Source organism: Hyalella azteca, unplaced genomic scaffold (assembly GCF_000764305.2).
Source record: "Hyalella azteca isolate HAZT.00-mixed unplaced genomic scaffold, Hazt_2.0.2 contig90, whole genome shotgun sequence".
Classification (NCBI taxonomy): domain Eukaryota; kingdom Metazoa; phylum Arthropoda; class Malacostraca; order Amphipoda; family Hyalellidae; genus Hyalella; species Hyalella azteca.
This window is the reverse complement of record NW_025930451.1, coordinates 84,072-102,760: the sequence shown is the minus strand read 5'-3', so window position 1 is coordinate 102,760 and position 18,689 is coordinate 84,072. Positions and strand designations below refer to the sequence as shown.

Sequence of the window (18,689 nt, the reverse complement as noted above, 5' to 3'; positions counted from 1 at the left end):
ATCACAAACGAGAAACCGGCCGCTACGTGTTCTTTAATCGAGTTCTGCTATAACTGCCCCTATGTGGAAGCGAGGAGAGGGGTGGGGAGGCAGCTGAGACTCACGACGTTGTGGTGCTGGTCTTCAGCCCCCTCAGAGGCGCGAGGGTAAAGGGGCGCCGGGTGCCCCGTAACTCCGTCCCACTTGCCGTGATAGTCGTACGCCGCCAGGTAGATCAGGTCTGCGTATTGTGAACATCTTGCAGTTATTCATTAGTTCAGTAATTGAACAATTAGACATACTATATCTTGCACTATCTTAAGTACCTGTACTAAATATATGCGCTGAATTACTACGGTAACTTAAAAATATTTTATTTGATTTAGTGGTGAAGCATAGGCTATAATTTTATTCACTTGTATAATGAACCAAGATGCAGTCGGTGCCTTATTAGTAAGTGATACAAATCGTAGCAAAAACAGCTGAAGAAAATTTTTCACCGGCTAATTCTTCCGTTTATTTGAGCAAGCTGTCATTGTATTTACAAATTCTCTTCCTGCCTGAATCAGAGAAATAATTTATAATAAAATACAAGAACTAACCGACAGTATTGGCGAGCCTGGCGACATCGTAGCCCCCATCGATGATGTAGCTGAATGGGCTGACCACGACACTCACTTGGTACCCTAGAGAGGAAGTCGCTGCCTTCAGCTCCTGAAAAACCAAGGATTATATGGTGTCTTTCGGATAAAAGGAACAATCAGGTCCGGTAAATATACCGGCGAAATATCTCGAAAACACACCAGAGCAGCTACTAGAATCGTAATCGGATAATAATGGCTTTACTGATTTACTGATATAGAGATCGAAAATTAATCTGACAGATTAGATTAAAAATTAATGTGACAGATTAGATTAAAAATTAATATGATAGATTAGATTAAAAATTAATGCGACAAATTATTTTTCTTGAATGGTACAGGTCGCGTTACTCGACTCTTGCCTGGCACAGCAGCACCAGGTTCTTCTTGTCTCGGTCGGTGCCTCCACGCACCCCAGGGTCCTGCCATGATATGTCCAGGCCATCCAGCTTGTGAAGTCTGAACGAGTCCAGCAACATTTAATGATATAATATAATGATGCCATATAATATATAATAATTTTTTATCGATGCTGCTACATGAAGCAATGACAATCAAATTAGTGAAGGCAGATACTCCCTTAATTGTCTTAGTTATGAAGTTCTTAACGTATCGGGTCATATCATGTCTTCCATGTATTATGAAATTTCGGAAATAAGCTAGTCAGATGAACAAAAGGAAATAGAAGATAAGGAAGCCAAACATATAATGGTATACAGCAAGATGCAAAAACAAAATTCACAGTGATACGTAAATGGATTATTTGAATACGCTTCGAGATACAACTCTCAAAAAAAGAAGTATAGTCCATATACGACACATGTGACTTGGAAGCAAACAGAGATAATATCAGTATGGTAGAACATAATATAATAAAACTATATTCTCACTGAAGATAATCGATCACGGATGTGATGAAAGTTTGCCTCTTGCCCGGAGAGGCCACCATAGCAGAGTACTTAGACGAGCCCTCCGTCCAACCACCCACAGCAGCCGTCACCTTCAGCGAGGGATTCTTTTCCTTCAGCGCCACCAGCTTCTGCAAGGCTCCTGATTTAGGAACATGACAGGCAGGAACAAATTTAGTTAAGCTGAAGAACAGGGCTTATCCGTATCATTCTGATGACAAGCGTGACCAAATATATGAATCGTATAGTTAAGGTTGGGAGCAAACGTGCTGATATTGATAGATAAAATCGATATTTTAGATATGAACTGAAAAAGAAAACAAACATTGCATACATATAACGTTTCATTGTCCTATAGGAATGAATGAAGCCACACCTTGTTGAATAGCGTATTCATCGATCTCCATGATGGTTGACGTGTGTTCGTTCAAGCCCAGGTAACAGAAGCTGATGTGGGTGCAGAGGTTGGCGTCGATGTCATCGATGTTGAATTGTCCCAGTTCGGGCCTGTAGACCGACCAACTCTCGTAGAAACACGCGACCACGTTATTCTCATGGCCATGACTTGACCCTGCATCAAAATATTATTTCATTCTTAAATGCAGCAAGTACCGCGGGAACGAAATGTGTGATTGCAGCGCTGGTGTTGAAGTATCTCCTGTTAATTGACTATTTCGACTGTGATATTATACAGCATTTAGTGTACGTAGTAATGAACATTAACATTTGAGAAAAAGTTAATCAAAATTCTCTGGAACGTTAAAAAAATTGATTATACTGTAAAATACAGTAGTTGGATACAGTAAAAAGAACAGTACACATTAATTCAGATCATATATTTTCGTGTACAGACTCTCCTGCTGAATTACCATTCATTACACACTAGCTGTACATACCGCAAAAATGTCTAAACACTGGCCTGCAATAACATACTTACAAATAAGAAACAACGGAATTTATAAATTCGTAATGAACACGAGTTCTATATACATACAGATTTACTGTATAAAAATTACAAAGATATGAAAGATATCAAAACACCTGAAAATAAATTATCAAAACTAAACCAAGACTTCAATGAAGGATAAAGTAACATAAATGTGTTAATTCAATAATTTGTTACATTAAAAAATAATAAAGGACTCGATACACAATAGAATATATGTCGCGTCGCGCGAGTTAAACTATTGGAGTTTAGGGTTTACAGCGCTCTGCCTTCTCTCAGAACCATCCGCCAAGCTCTACTTCCGCTTGTTAGCGTGCAGCATACGGCGTCTCATTTAGTGGAGACAAGCACCTGCGTAAGCACGAGATGAAATGTGTAGCTAATTCATGGCCTAGGAATGCAGTTCATTCATTGTCCATATCAAGTCTTTGTTCCACTGTGTCTTGTGTTAGTGTTTATTTGATCATGATGAACCTGGTATGCCCATTGTGAAATGCAATAGTAGTTTTCTGGACATTTCTTTGTTTTACTTATTGTCGGTCATTATCGTGTAACCGAATCTCCATCTTCTTTCTGTCTAGACGTGCGTAAACTTGATGTTGTTTCAATGTAATAGTTAATTTTTAGCGACCAATCGAACTGATGAATAGGATCGACGCGCCACATCTTGTAAGTGTGATGCTTGTTTTGTTTTCTACGCTATTTCTGTCATTGTTGCATTATTTACACATAGATGAAATATTTAGATTGTTGCCAGCTTTAATTTACGATTATTATTTTTTCGCAACGTTCAGTACCTTGCCATCGATTATGTATAACGAGTTTTTTGGTATTTTGTTAACTTTCAGTGAGATTAAAAGTTAATGTTGTTGTTTCGAGTATTACATATGCTCTATTGTGTGCAGCTTTACGGTCGAACTTTCCGGCAGTAAACCTGGACTGAGTATCAAGAATGTCTTACTTACTGTCCTTGGCTTCAACGTTACTTGGCTGAAAAGAGAAGATTTAGGTAGCCTCGAATTCAGTCCAAGACAATATAGCATCTGGAATTTTATCGCCAGAAAAGGGTCATTTTTGACCTCTCTTCTACCTAAACATGCATTTGTATATAAATATTCACAATCGTCAATGCATGATTTTACTCATAGTGTGAAAATATTTGGGCAGTTAGAATATCTATATGTTTGAAAAATAATTAACGTGAACAATGACTTCGAATTCAAACTTTTTTTTACAGAAATGAACAATCATTAAAATATTGCTGAAATGAATAAGTGGTTAGGGGCCGAGTGGTGAAGGGCAGAGTGGTGAGGGGCAGAGTGGTGAGGGGCAGAGTGGTGAGGGGCAGAGTGGAGGAACAGAGTGTGGTGAGAGGCAGAGTGTGGGGAGGGGCAGTGTGGTGAGAGAGTATGTGGTGAGGAGCAGGGTGTGAGGAGGAACAGAGTGTGGTGAGAGGCAGAGTGTGAGGAGGGGCAGAGTATGGCGAGAGGCAGAGTGTGGTGAGGGGCAGAAAGCTGTAAAGGACTAAGAGTAAACGAGACAATTGGGAGACAGGGTGGGGATATCACATGGGACTTCCCTCGTAGACGCGGTCGAGAACGCACGTGTCAGCTCTGTCTAGAATCGTTGCCTGAAGTTAATTGTTAGTTTTTGACTGTTATTATTCTTTGTCGGCCAGTTGTTAATGTATACAGCTTGGGCCAAAGTGAAGAAATTCAGTGTTTCGGCGGAAAATCAGGAAAGTCAGTAAAAAGGTATTAATTGTTCATTGTGAAAGTGTTCAGGAAATTACTTTTTACAAATAAATAGGACTCGGTAAAAAGCGTAAACAGTTCTGAACAGTGGAATTGTAACATTCACAAAGTGAAGTAGTGAAGTAGAGTGTCAAGTTTTTACAGAAATCAGTGAAATAAGTGTGGCCGCAACGCCCGAAAGCCTACGAAGTTATTTACGACTTCCTGTCGAGCATCCAGCACTTTGGGTACAGGATGTTTTGGTCAGTGTTATAGCTCAGTGATTAATACAGAGAACCCAACTGAACAAAATATTCAGTGTTACTGTAAAAGAGAACAAAAAACAAGGTTAGAGGCTAAATGTGTTGTTATGCAACCCACTATGGGAAGTTCGAGCATAATTAGTAATGAGCAGTGTAATGCGGCGCTTGTAGTACAGTGCCGCAAATGCAGGCTATTCATACTTCTAAAATGCACCAAAATGCCGATTTATTGTCTTGTTCGGCTCGACCAAATCAGAGTTACCTATAAATGTAAGAACTGTGTAATGAATATTTGCAAAAAAAAATTTAAAGAAAACGGAAATAAACTTATCGCAGCCATTACGGATCGACCTAAACTGGTGGCTGGCGTGACCACTGACTTCGGCCACACCTCCCCCCGTACCACCTCCACTTTTCATGCATTCACCTTACCTTTGCCTCTTCCCCTACCCCGTTACCCACCTCTTCCCTCACTCCAAACCCTACATCTACCCCCTGCCTCAAACTTGCCCTCAGCCCTTCCATAGCTCGACCTGAAGCGCTAGCAACTACGGCCACTAAACTAACTAACTCAGCCCTTCCAGTGCCCCAGCATCTGATCCCACCATCATTCCTTCCTCTGATTTAGACCCTAACGCTAGAATTACCAATGCTTCTGCTACCACTCAAACCCCCGAGAATGGTGCCTTAGAAGATGGCTTGCCATCGTCCTTTCGCAGCTCTCCCAACCCTTACAACCCTACCATCCACCCTAGTTGAAGATGTACCCTCAAGCAGACCACCAGCAATGAAAGGCGTTTGCTAGAAGTACCTGCAAAAGAAATGTGAACACGGGAGATAGGGCGATGGCTGCAGATTTTCACATCCCAGAATGTGTTATAAATTTTGTTCCTACGGAAGCGGGCATCCACGAGGGTGCAAAAAAGGAAGGGACTGCGCGTTCTATCACCCTAAGTTGCACTGGAGTGTTATGCAGAAAGGGGATTGCACAAATGACAACTGCACATTCCTTCACATAAAATTACGGGAGCGAATGGTGGAAGCCGACAGAAGAGGAGGCAGCAATGATTCACCCCACAACGAAGGGCTCCAGCTGGACGCCAGCCCCCACCCTCACCCTCACAGGCCCCACCATCACAAGGAAGACAGGGCAGTGATAGGGTTGCGGGAAACAGTGGCAGAAGGAGCGGTGATGAGGGTAGTTCTTGGAGAAGGCGAGATACAAGGTCCCCGAAGGATTACTAGAATTTGAAACAAGAACCAAAACCAGGGGCCACATCTATAAACTAAAAAAACTGCGCTGCAACTTCTCCACGCGACAAAATTTCTTCTCGCTTCGAATCACCGACATGTGGAACAGCCTCCCCGATGACATCGTTGGCGCTCCAAGTATGAACGCGTTCAAGAACAGACTAGATAAAGCTATGGGAAAATATATGTTCAGATTTGAAATGCCTAGCACCATATCGAACCTGGTGGAAGTCGAGTAGCTATTTCAAACTTTCGTCAGTCGTGAAAAGATCCGGTCAAATGACACGATTTTAGATCTTCTGTGAACAAGGCACGAAAAGGAAAAGAATCGGCGACAGGCCACATCAGGCCTACACTGCAGCGCCGAGATCGCAATGTTATGTTATCTTATGACCTAGCTACACCAGTGAGTGGCCCATGCGTATGGGACAGGGACGCACGCGGGGGACAAGAGGTTACCTCAGTACTTTTTTTTATAAATGAGGAAGCAAATACAACACCAGATGCAACAGCTGGAACTAATGAAACTCCAGATGCAGGAGCTGCTGAGCCTGGGGCGTAAAGCAGAGTGGTGTCGCTGCAGGTTAGCGCACCAAGATGGCGAGAGTCTGGCATTCTGCTGGCCCACTTGCAGGGATTCTTTCCACAAAGAGCGCGTCACGAGATTGGCCTGCTGAGAGAGATGGCCGACGGGGGTGGAATTTTTATGATTGCACTAACGGAATCGCACCTAAGAAAAGATTTTCTGGATGCAGAAATTGCAGTGGAAGGATTCCAACACTACCGCGCGGACCGGCAGGAGGGAGAAAGAAAGGTGGAGTAATTGTCTACCTTAGGAACTCCCTTGCAAGAAGCACTGTGAAATTAAGATCTAAATCTGCAAACTCTAATGGCTGTGTTGAACACGTGATACTCCACATAAAATAACTATATACAGTCTATAAACCGCCTGCTTGCCCACCGGAAAATTTTAACAAAACCCATAAAGAAATAGAGACCAGGGTGGCTGAACTGGGTGATCCAGCCCCCAGCCTGATAATTGGGGGGACTTCAATCTCCCACGTATTCGTTAGACAAGCCCTGGCGGCTTAGAATTCTATGACCGCGAAGAAGTCAAGAAGCTAAATTAGTGAAGTTTGCTGCGGAACACTTGCTCAGTCAGCAAGTACGGCTACCGACAAGGGAACACAAGATCCTCGATCTCTTCTTTACTAATAATGAAAGCATGGTGGTTGACGTTCTGGTAGAAGAGACCTCACTGTCTGACCATTGCTTAGTTATGGTGGATACGACAATTGGAATTGAAACCCAGCCCATGTCTATACCCCAAGAGAGACTGGCAGGACTTGACTCCCACCATCGAAGAACGGATTGGGTGGCAATTTGGAATGAAATTGACGAAATTGATTGGAGAGAAGAGTTTCATGAGATGAATGCAGAGGAAATATACACAAAACTATGTAAGAAACTAGCACAGGTATGAGTGCGTCATAACCCGAGAAAAAACATGCCCTAAAGTCCGCAGCATTCCGGGAGACCGATGAACCCTAATGAGAAAACGCTAGAGATTGAATAAACAAATAACTGACTCCACTAGTGAACTGAAAAGATAGAGACTAGTAGATTTGCACAAGGAAATCGAACTGGTTTCCTTGTGCATGACTTGCTGGACTCGCACAGGTCGGAAGAAGAAGCTGCTGAAGAGCGAGTGGTTGAGGTCATAAGAGAGAACCCCAAGAATTTTTTAAATACGCTCAGTCCATGGCTACAATAAACACGCCAGTGGGCCCGCTGAAGTCCTTGTCGGAGATGACCATGGCACGTGCGAGTTACTGTGATCGCAGTTTGAATTAGTGTTCAGTAACTCCCGCTACTTAAGACAGGAGAATGAAATTGAAGTTCTCCAGGAGCTGCCAGGTCGAAGGGGATTGTAGAACATTGAGTTTGGACCAGAGGACATAGAAATAAGTATCAAAGAACTGGCGACGTTTTCAGCCCCAGGACCCGATGGCATTCTGGCAGTGCTGTTGAAGAAGTGTGATGGAGCACTGAAGGCTCCGCTCACAATGCTCTGGAAAGCCTTGATGACAGAGGGCATTTTCCCTGAGGGTCTCAAAGTGGGACCGATTACTCCAAATTTTGGGACAGACCCCAAAGTTACAGACCTGTGAGCTTGACCTCACATGTGATCAAGATTTTTGAGAAGATAGTGGCAAAGAGGCTTGTCCAGTATATGGGAGAGGCAGACCTGTATAATAATGGACAACATGGTTTCCGACGTAATCGTTCCTGTTGTCTCAGTAACTGAAGCACCATCACCGCTTGGTGGCTCAGCTGGAGGAGGGAGCCGGCGTGGACGTACTCTACCGTCAAACGGGGTAATAAGGGACGGTTTTGAGCGTTTTCCTTAATAACTTCTTAACATGAAACATTTCATAGAGTTTGGGCTCAATTTAAAGGTATGTGCGAGGGCTATCGTATGGCATCTCTAAAAAACTTCCATATGCTATTCGTACGGCGCAAGACGCAAAATAAAAGCCTCCTGAACTATCCCTGAGAATTTGGTAATAAGGGACACTTGATATAAAACTTAATTTAAAACGTTTGAAGCATGCAGAGTGTACTCATTCATTACTAAAAGTACTCTGAAGTCCCCATCTTCTTTTTTAGATGATGTAGATGTAGAATAAATGACATTTTCTGGGATTTTTACTTGTTTTTCCTCTATTGATATGATATTACCATGTCCATACATTAACGTATTTTTGATATGATATTACCTTATCTATGGACATGCCATTGAGGATTGACAACAACCTTGTCCCCTGCAAGCTTCATATCAGCAGCCATGTAGCATTTCTCCTGTATCTGTAAGCTTACAGGGCGGATGTAATTTCACACCATTTTAATTGGGTCAAGTGATTTCACTATAACAAAAAAAAAGATTGTAAAAAAACATACCTAAAACAGAAGGGAATATTTTAGTGACACCCATCATATTTTTTTGAGAAAAAATCATAGTTTAGGTTAATTACTTTTCATTCTATGTTGCCTGGTGAACAATTCTATCTATGACATTCTATGCACAGTTTTGTGATGACCGATGATGCATTAATATTTTGTTAAGTGGAATTTTTTTCGCTAAGCGAGGTAATTGTAATCAAAATTCTTTGTTGTTAAATAATTTTTTTGTTAACTGGAGCCTTTGCTAACCAAGGTTCTACTGTAAATGCATTTTTAGGAGTGTCCCTTGTTACCCCGGGGGGTTGTCCCTTATTTCCCCGTCGTGCGGAAATGGCCGCTATTTTTTCTAATGAGCTACACAAATTCTGTCAATCACGTTTTTAAGCCAACACCTGTGTGCAACTTTTATGTAAGTAAAATTTTTCAATACGGCGAATATTTTTTTTGCTGCAGACCTTGGCAGAGGTACTTTTCCAAATTCTCACTTTTCACACTTTTTTCAGGGTGTTTTTACAGGTAGTAAATGTATGATTTCTTACCTTGCTTTATGCTACATAAATAGGAAAAATGTTGAACTTTACGCCACTATTTTTAGTTTTGCAATATTTTAATTAGTTCAGCTGCTACAACATTTCTACGAAATGTCGGAGGATTGTCCCTTATTACCCTGCTCGTTCCTTATCACCCCGTTTGACGGTACCTGGACTTTGCTAAAGCTTATGACAAAGTTGACCATGGGGGTAGGAGGAAGCCTGCTTAGGTGGTTCCACAACTTCCCTACAGATAGAGTAAAAACTGTCGCAATTGGAAGCTCGAAATCGAGAAAAACGAGGGTGACAAGTGGAGTTACACAGGAGCTCAGTGCTTTGACCGATCCTCTTCCTCATCCACATTGCCGATATTGACGCGGAGCTTACCTTCGCATTCACATCGTCATTTGCAGACGATACAAGAGCGCTGATGAAGATAACAAATGACCTAGGCTTCTAGAGGTTACAGGATGACTTGTCGACAATCTACGATTGGGCCCTAGTGAACAATATGCAGTTCAACGGCACCAAGTTCGAAGTAATGAGATACAGAGTCCACACAGAGACTGGGATGCCACATCGCAACTTGGTATCAGATGGCGCAGAAATTGAGGAGAATCAACTAGTTCGAGATCTCGGAGTGTTGATGTGTACTGTCTGAGTACACATGAGTACACATGTCAGTACTGAGTGTACTGTCCGGTACTGACGACATCCTCAGCTGTTCATTAATTGTGTATGTCGCCTTCAGTGGCATCACACTTGCGGTTCTTTGCCGTGCCATCAGCACCGATAGTCAGTCACTACCTTGCCGCTCGTGCAACACGTTTGCTGGCTGCAGCTAAAGCCTTGCTAACTTTCACCCCGTTTTGTCACTCGTTCCGTAATATAAATATAGTATTAACTCAAAGTCAACTCTGTCTCTCAGTCTCCTTGACTGTCCATTTTCCAAAAGACCATTTCAATGAACTCTGACCCGATGAACTATTACCTCAATTTGCAGTCGTAACAGACGAGCTGTGTCAGTACTGAAGCCACGTTCGATGCCCAGATCAAGGAAATAGTCGCGCGAAGGTGGCAATGGATGGGATGAATCTGGCGGACATTTCGAACAAGAGAAGCAGCACCAAGAATTACACCCTTCAGAGCCCTAGTGCGCCCAATCTTGAATACTGCTACCAACTTTGGGCGCCGCTCAAAGCGGGCGCGGCGTGGAAACTGGAGTCAGTCCAGCGGACCTTCACGTCTAGGATCAGCGGTATGAAGGAGCTGCTGCTGGACTACTGGGGAAAGATTGAAACTCCTGGGACTGTACTCAGTGGAGAGGAAAAGAGAGAGGTATATCATACTGTACACTTGGAAGATAATAACCGGACTGGCTTTAAACTTTGAGAGTGAGACCTCCAGAATATTGACACGTCACAAGGAAAGGAGGGGAAACTGTGTAGGATTCCCCCATCTAATAACAGCCGCGGCCAGCGTACAGACTCTTTGTGAGGGATCACTGTCCGTGGCAGGACCGGGTTCCTTTAATGCCTTGCCTCACGTGCTGAGAGGAGGGGAGTTCACCCTTGCAACATTCAAGAGACGACTGGATAATTGATTGAGAAAGATACCGGATTGTCCAGTTATGGGAAACTGCCCTCAGCAAGTGTCAAGCAACAGTATCTTGCATCAGCTGTCCCAAATGAGGGCAAATGGACGGAACACCACCAACGTTACATCCGGGACTCGAAGGCGGGACGACCCGCCTAGCGACGACTCGGAGACGGAGGACGACGAAGGAGCCGCATCAGCGTGACCGGGGATTAGAAGTCCCGAACTCATAATAAGGTAATTAGGATCGAAACCTTGGCTATATTCTAGTATTGCAAGACTGTGATTTATCAATAATTAATTCAATAGTGGACAGGATATTAAGGGATAATTGATAATTTTACCTTCCGATTTGATGTCGTACGGCTGACATAGAATGGCCGTCTTCTTGTCAAACCATCCGTCCTCCTGTATGAACGGTCTCCAGAATCCGTCGTCGTGACATCTTTAATAAATAACAAATCCTCAGAAAGTTTATATTAAATCGTAATATAATATATAAAAGCAATAAGCCCGGAGTGTGACTGGTAACAAGGATGGTGCCTATGCAGCTCTTTTTATAGATAACTTTTCATCAATCTATTAATACCGGTTTATAAACAATTCAGCAACACCAAGCCAACCTACCTGGAATTTTCCACCTTGAAGAGATGGTTGTTCACGAAGAAAGGTAAGTTGCAGCAGATACCAATTAAAAGTTATTGTTTCAGATCATATCTGAACGAAATGCCAGTTCACAGAATTGACCTGTGCATGAATACAAGCCTGACCTGGCAGTCATGTCTGCAGTCTCCAAGCACGTGGCTTGCACGACGGTTTGAGGCGGGACGGTGTCGCCAGCATCACATTCTGCTGGGCTGAGAACGGACAAGAAAGAAGCAATAATGAAATGTAATTATAACGTAAATACTTATATACACACATTCATAAATACAACACAATCAACGCAACACGGGAAAGGGACGAATTAATTGATACAACATAATCAATGCGACACGAGAATGGGACGAGTTAATGGAAATTGCGATGACCTACTAAAAATTCAGTACAAACTATGCGAAACGTAATGGGCATGATTAAAATAATAATACAATTTTCGTCAAGATAAGAGAAAATACTAATAGTAGATATATGTAAGAGAAAATACTAATAGTAGATCTAACTAAAACGTTTGCCTTACTTATCATTCGCTGATCCACAGGATAGAACAGCCACGCTCACATTACTCGACGCGACCACGCTACATTTTGACGCTGAAAATAAGATTTTTTTATTTTACAGCTGCACCAGCTACGCTATCTTACCATGTTACCTCTAACAATGTTAAAGAAAAACGCAGTAAAACATGACAAAGACTGTATTTGAAAATTGAGTGACAAAGACATCTAAATTCAATAAATATTAGTAGAGTTGGACCACGATTATAGCAAACAATAATGACTTCGAATTCAGAGTCAAGTAGCTATAGAAATAAACTGTCTATCATACATATTTTACAGAAACTAATAATCATTTTGGACTTACGATTATGTTCGACGCCACTTTCTCGCATCTCAGCGTTGATCGTCCTGAGGAGCGGATACTTGCCGGCCTTACATTCGCCTTCGAAGTCGTCCGTGGATATGGCGAACGCACTCACTCCGCGCAGGTGCAGCATCTTGGCCAGGTCTATCTAAACAACATAGATTTATTTTAATCAACTTTTGAGGTAGCAGCTTTTGCGGACACGATGTTTGACAGTACAACAGTATTGTACCCAATATGCTACATGCTAGTTTCTAGAAGATGGTGTACAGACTGCTTGCTCCCAGGACTTGAAATTTAGTGTAAAAAATTCACATGTCAGATCAGTGTTCATTGAATGCACTAACATCGCTAGAAATTTGCTAAAGGTTTGGTAATATTGATTATTAATTAATATATTTATTGATATTGATAATTAATATTTTGGTCATCGCTAAAGGTTTGGCAATATTGATTGGTGACCATAAATATGGACAGTTAATGAATCGATTTATTAAATAAATGATCAACGAGACCTATCATATAGAAACTGAACATAACACAAGTGAATGATGCAAGCAAAAGCAAGAACTTCACTGATAGAAGAAAAATCTAAACTTGTAGCATAAACAGGGGAAGGGTTAATTTTAATTAATTAAAAAATATGAGGGTTGCAGATATTGCGAAATTTTTGGATTATTATTTTTGCTACTTAGATACCGATATGCATGCTTGAAGCATTCAATTTTATGAAAGTAGAAACCAGACATCACATTTTGGGGAGCAAGTCGGTCAAAAAAACTTTTTTATTTACGGACGGATCACTATGAAATTTGGTACACGAATGTAAAATATAAATCAATGACTTTTTTGTTTATGTAAATTTTGGGAGCGCAGCCGTGGGTAACAAAATTGACTCGTAAACTGGCCCTGGGCCCAACGCCAACCATCAGCATGCAATATCTACACATAGCCTCAGATCAATGAGCTGTGTGTAAGTGACTCATATCACCACACCAACTTTAAAAAACGCAGCCACTGCTTCACAGCGCCGGAGCACAACTGGCCGCAGCGCAACAGGCCCTGCCGCAACAGGCGCAGGTTAGGTTAGGTTGGGTTAGGTTAGGAGTAGGGCCTGCTGCGCTCCGGCCAGTTGTGCTCCGGTGCCGTGAAACAGTGCCTGTGACTGAACTGCGCTGTTGTGGTGGGCGCTATGTGTCAAAAGCCGTGAAGATGCCCGGCTGCGTTACGCTCGGGAAGGTATATGAATCGCACTGTGGACTTGGGCTATGCTGACCTCTAGCTATCCGCCCTAAAGTTTTCGAAAAAAATGAAAGAAAACGTGAAATTCATAGAAAACGGCAAAAAAAGTGATATGTAGAAATCTATCTCCTCCTAGGATTTTCAAAGCTAGAATATCGAGAGACATATCATTCGATGTGTGAAGACCATATCTAAAGATCTTTTCATTTTTTAGTTTTTCTGATTTTTTCCATTTTTACCCCGTTCTCCTCCTTTTCAGTATATAATCAAGACAAAATACAAATCGAAAAAAAGGCCGGATGATCTATAGAAATTTCATTTATGAATCAAATGGTATAATTCTTAATGCTATAGCTTGGAAATTATTGGAGGAGGTCGATTTTTAAGATGGCGTATTTGGAAATTTTAAAATGGCGTATTTAGGAAATTTTTAAATTATAATGCCAATTTAAAGGAAAACGATCACGAACATATAAAAAATAATAACCTTGAAGCTGAAGTAAACTCACTAATTCCAATTGCAACCAAATTAAATAGAAGTACAGTACTAGAATACGCATAATAGTTAACCTTGCACATGGTATAGAATTAGCTGAAGAACCAATAGCCTACCGAGAAATAGAATGAGCCAAATTTATATAGGTGAGATGACAATATATTATCGAAATCCTAACAAACAGGCTACCAAAACAATATCATCTCATCCCGACACGAAAGGAAGTTAACTTTGTCAGCTAACTCACAAATGAAATACTACTCTTCACTTTCAGCCTCTTCACTGATTCTACGAAATAACTGGGGGCTTCAAATGGTTGAAATTGACTCAGGAATTTGCATGTATATGGTAAAATAAAATAAAAATACATTTATCAATTTATATTGAATAATTATAATAAAATTTAATGCAATTATGATTGCAGAAATGGACGTGAAACTAACTAGTCGAATTAGGCAACATGATACAGTTTACGTTCTTATAGACATTCAATTTCATAAATCCTACCAAAAGCTTAATTCATCGGAGAGAGAAAAAATATATAGATATTGTAAGTAAAAAAGCACTCTGGTCCTAAATGAAATGTGCACAAAAGAACAACTTGTGCTCAACTATACCAAATCTGGACCTAGATCGCAAATTTTTACCAGTGCATATAATAGCTTACTTTCTCAGTAATAGACAGTGAGTCGTCATAGCCGATCCACTCCGTGCCGCGGTAGATGAACGGTGCTCGCTGCTCCTGTTCACGGGCGAGAGACCAAGCTATTCCTTCCGACTCTATTCGCTTGCAGATCTGGAAAACACACTTAAATGAACGCCCCAAATATGAACGCGTTCATAACCAATTATTGTTTCGGATTATTCGCTTCAGAATGTTAATAACATGGTCAAGAATTTTTCAACGCTTTACGCTCATTAAAGCCTTTGTACTAGAACAAAGCCATGAATAATCCGCTTTTTATAACACATAGCATCGCCAGAAACGCACGGTCAAATTGAAAGCATTTTGGATTTGTTAGAGGCATCACTTCATGGTTGTTTAGAGAGTAGTATCATCGATACCATCATGTTACCTCAAGAGGAGACAGTGTTGCAATAAATTCCTATGGATAAACAAATTTAGCAAGTTTCGACCGTGATAATCATTATTAGAAATGAAGCTTCTCTAGCTATCATACATATAAAAGTTGACCATGTAACTCCATACAGGTGCCAGCACGAACAGTATTCATAGTAAATGATTTAAATTATTATTAATATTGCTTAGACCAGTGGTTCCCAAACTTTTTCAGGCTGGCGCCCCCTTTGGCTCCCTAGTGAATTTCTAGCGCCCCCCCACAGACTCATATATAAAAACATACGTTTTTTTCTTGAAATTTAGTACGCCGCAATTTTAAAAGCTAAAGGTTAAACACAAGTGTATTTCACAAATAGAACCCCATTTAGTGAACCAATGTTTTTCAGCTGTTTTAACTGTTTCAGCACTAGGAACCTAAGACGTCTCGGGCAAATTTACGGCCGGACTCGTGGCCGTTCTCAGGACCAAATTCAATTATCAAGTAATATCTCCCAAACCAATGAACGCAGCTCAATGAAACTTGGAAAATGTACTCATCATGACCTAACGGTGATGTTTAGCACGTAAATTTTTTTTAATTTCACCTTCATTCGTAAGTTATATTGCGATACAGGCCGAATTTCGCTGCTAGTGATCAAAGAATTTCTTCCACGTATTTCTGTTTAAACAGCAATTTAAGCACGTATTGCTGTTTAAATCACGACTGAAGGTGAAATGAAAAAAAAAAAAACTCGCGAACGAAAGCACAATCAACAAAATTTTCATCAGCTAAACATTACTGCTGTGTAGTTAGGATTGCAAATTCAAAATTTCGTTCGAATATGTTCAGTAGTTTGGAAGAAATTCCTTGATCACTTTGAATTTCGGCCCGTATAGCCATTTAACAATGGCAAAAACAAATGAGGGAAAAATTTAAAAAATTTAATAAGCTAAACATTATCGTTAGGTCCTAATGAATACGTGTACAAAGTTTCATTGAGGTAAGTTAATTAGCTTGAGAGATATTCCATGATCGTTGAATTTAGAAATTGGACGTGAGGCGGTCGGCCACGAGTCCGACCGTAAATTTGTTCGAGACGTAAAACCAGGTGAAGTTAAAAAAACGAATCTGGGTGAAAAAACCATCGCTGGGAGTCATGTGCTGCACGTCTTGTGTACAAATAGTCAAACGAACGTTGGAACTTCTGACTTCGACTTCAGACTGCCGCCCCCCTACCGCCCCCCTATCGCCCTTTTCTTCCTTACCGCCCCCCAAAATCTTTCCATCACCCCTATAGGGGGGCGATATCGCCCACTTTGGGAACCACTGGCTTAGACCTATATTTTTGAGAAAATAGATGGTTTTCGAACCAAAGCAGCCTTCAACCGCACAATTAACGACTCAACAAATCTTAAATTAACTTGAGAATGAAACAGTTGGGCTTGAATGTCATAGATCACTGTTTTGCTTCTCTCAAGTGTTCCTAGAACCTACCTGGCATAATAGAGTCGCAATATGTCTCAGTAATGTGAGCGCAGCTAGCATTTTTTGCACCCCAATCCTATAGATTTCCTATATGAGGTAATCTCGTGATAATAATGACAGACTCTTTACTAGACCGTTTGAGTGCTGTTTGGCGTTTCATAAGTAGAATATTCTTGATTCTCAATGCTTCTAATTTACATACATAATCTAATAATTTTTTATTAAATTTCATGTATCCTTTTTCTTTTGACATGTTTACAATTTTGTGAATATATGGGCTTTGCATCCATTATTCACGTATAACGCAATGCTTGTTTGCATTCACCTGCATATAGGTGAGGAGTCCGTCCCCGGCTGCAGGGTCTCCTGCCAGAGCAGCAGCACCAACTCCATGATTCTTGCTGTCCGCCAGCACGAAATTTCGACCGAAAAGTGCAAGCCCAAGTACAATCTTTTCGGCGGGCACCCCCATCTCCAGTGCGTACGATACCGTGAAGTTCTGGCACAATAAGGAAATTCTGTGGTGTCAGTCAAGTGGTAAGCATTTCTGCTACATACATTGAATACCGAATTTTCGCTCGACTCTGAGCGGGAACGTTGATTGAACTATTGGAGTCGAGCTCATGTTAATCTATCCTGCAGAGCAGACATCATTATCCAACGATTGAAGGGAAACTTGACGACAAAGATTTTAATTTTACAATTCCTATCATTTCTAAAGCATTGTTACGCAGTATATACACCATAAAGCAATGTACTAACAACTTACGACATTTTGTGTTCGGTCGAGATCCGTTTCCCCCGAGTGAGGGTAAAGAGGTGCGTTGAGGCCAGTAATTTCTTCCCACTTTCCGTGATAATCGTAGGCCAGCAGGTAGAAGAAATCTAGAAAATAGAAATTCACCTCCAATTAGGAGTTAATGAAATAAAATGGGCATCCAAATCATAGAAGAGCACTAAAATTGTCAACTTTGAACAGTAAACAAGATGTATGCATTAACAGTGCAGAGAAAAAAAAGGTCGTGACAACAATGAACAGCGAATTATTGTCCGAATGCAGTTACAGTGGTAACAAATAAAGAGAACGCAGTAACAGTGAACAGCGAACAACGTGGCGAACGCACTATCAAGGAACGATGAAGAACATGGATGCTGCAACATGGATGCTGTAACATGGATGTTGCACTAAACAAATACAAAATGAAATGAGCGCAGCATTAAGTAACAGTGAAACTAAATACACTCATCAATATTCTCACAGCATTGCGACGTTTGTAAACTATCACAGACCGGCCCATGTGGATACGATTATGCTCATATATTGCCAACGAAATTTAGAAATAGTGAACACAATTTTGACAGAAAAATTTCATATATTAGGAGGACTCACCAACGTGCTCGGCGAGGCCTGGTAGGTCGTAGCCATCGTCGATTACGCTCTTGCCTGACATCACCGCCACGGTCAGGGAGAATCCTTCAGGCCTGAGAGCTTCTTTCAGTTCCTGTGGTGCGAAAATTTATTCACACCACATTGCGAAAATGCGGAAATGTATTTATTTTTAGCATAAAGTCAGAACTATTGCGCATAAAACCAGGATAAAATTTTTTGAGGTACTTAAAACCGAGAAAATACATGATACAATATAAAGTTTTGCCAACTCTAATCATTTTAACTATAGACTTGAAGTTCCAGATAATAGAAATTTCAACAATTGGCAGAAATTCAATAAATTACATGTAAACACATGCTATTTGTGGTTACTGGGTGGCCGTACAGAGCTCGCAAAGTCAACATTTATCCAGGGGAAGATACCTTAACTAAAGTAACATAGTTGCGCTTGTCTTCCGGGTGACCTCCTTGAATTTGTTGAGCTGGGTTATGCCAGAAGATATCCAAGCCATCCAATTGGTAACGCCTGCCACGATAGCAACGAATATTATTAGTACTGATCAGGTTCTAAAATTTTCTACACTATTGTATAAGTTTAGTGAGAATTATTAGTAAGGATGAAACGCTTTGGCGAGTTTTCAATGTGGGTTAACTTTTATCGTTAATTATGCCTCTGCATC

General features: G+C 41.0%; 1 protein-coding gene across 1 annotated transcript in view; it reads right to left on the bottom strand.

Annotated features, from left to right (window-relative positions):
* LOC108681357 (probable chitinase 10) overlaps nt 1–18,689 on the bottom strand; it is a 39,151-nt gene that overhangs the window by 16,173 nt on the left and 4,289 nt on the right. The window contains exons 4-17 of the mRNA XM_018170375.2: nt 18,433–18,535; nt 18,010–18,121; nt 17,389–17,504; nt 16,945–17,118; nt 14,741–14,869; nt 12,336–12,483; nt 11,992–12,064; nt 11,582–11,668; nt 11,156–11,256; nt 1,905–2,099; nt 1,511–1,670; nt 983–1,079; nt 582–693; nt 105–220 (exon numbers count right to left, since the gene is read on the bottom strand). Of these exons, the coding sequence (XP_018025864.1) occupies nt 105–220; nt 582–693; nt 983–1,079; nt 1,511–1,670; nt 1,905–2,099; nt 11,156–11,256; nt 11,582–11,668; nt 11,992–12,064; nt 12,336–12,483; nt 14,741–14,869; nt 16,945–17,118; nt 17,389–17,504; nt 18,010–18,121; nt 18,433–18,535 (1,723 nt within the window). The remainder of the gene's footprint in view (nt 1–104; nt 221–581; nt 694–982; nt 1,080–1,510; nt 1,671–1,904; nt 2,100–11,155; nt 11,257–11,581; nt 11,669–11,991; nt 12,065–12,335; nt 12,484–14,740; nt 14,870–16,944; nt 17,119–17,388; nt 17,505–18,009; nt 18,122–18,432; nt 18,536–18,689) is intronic.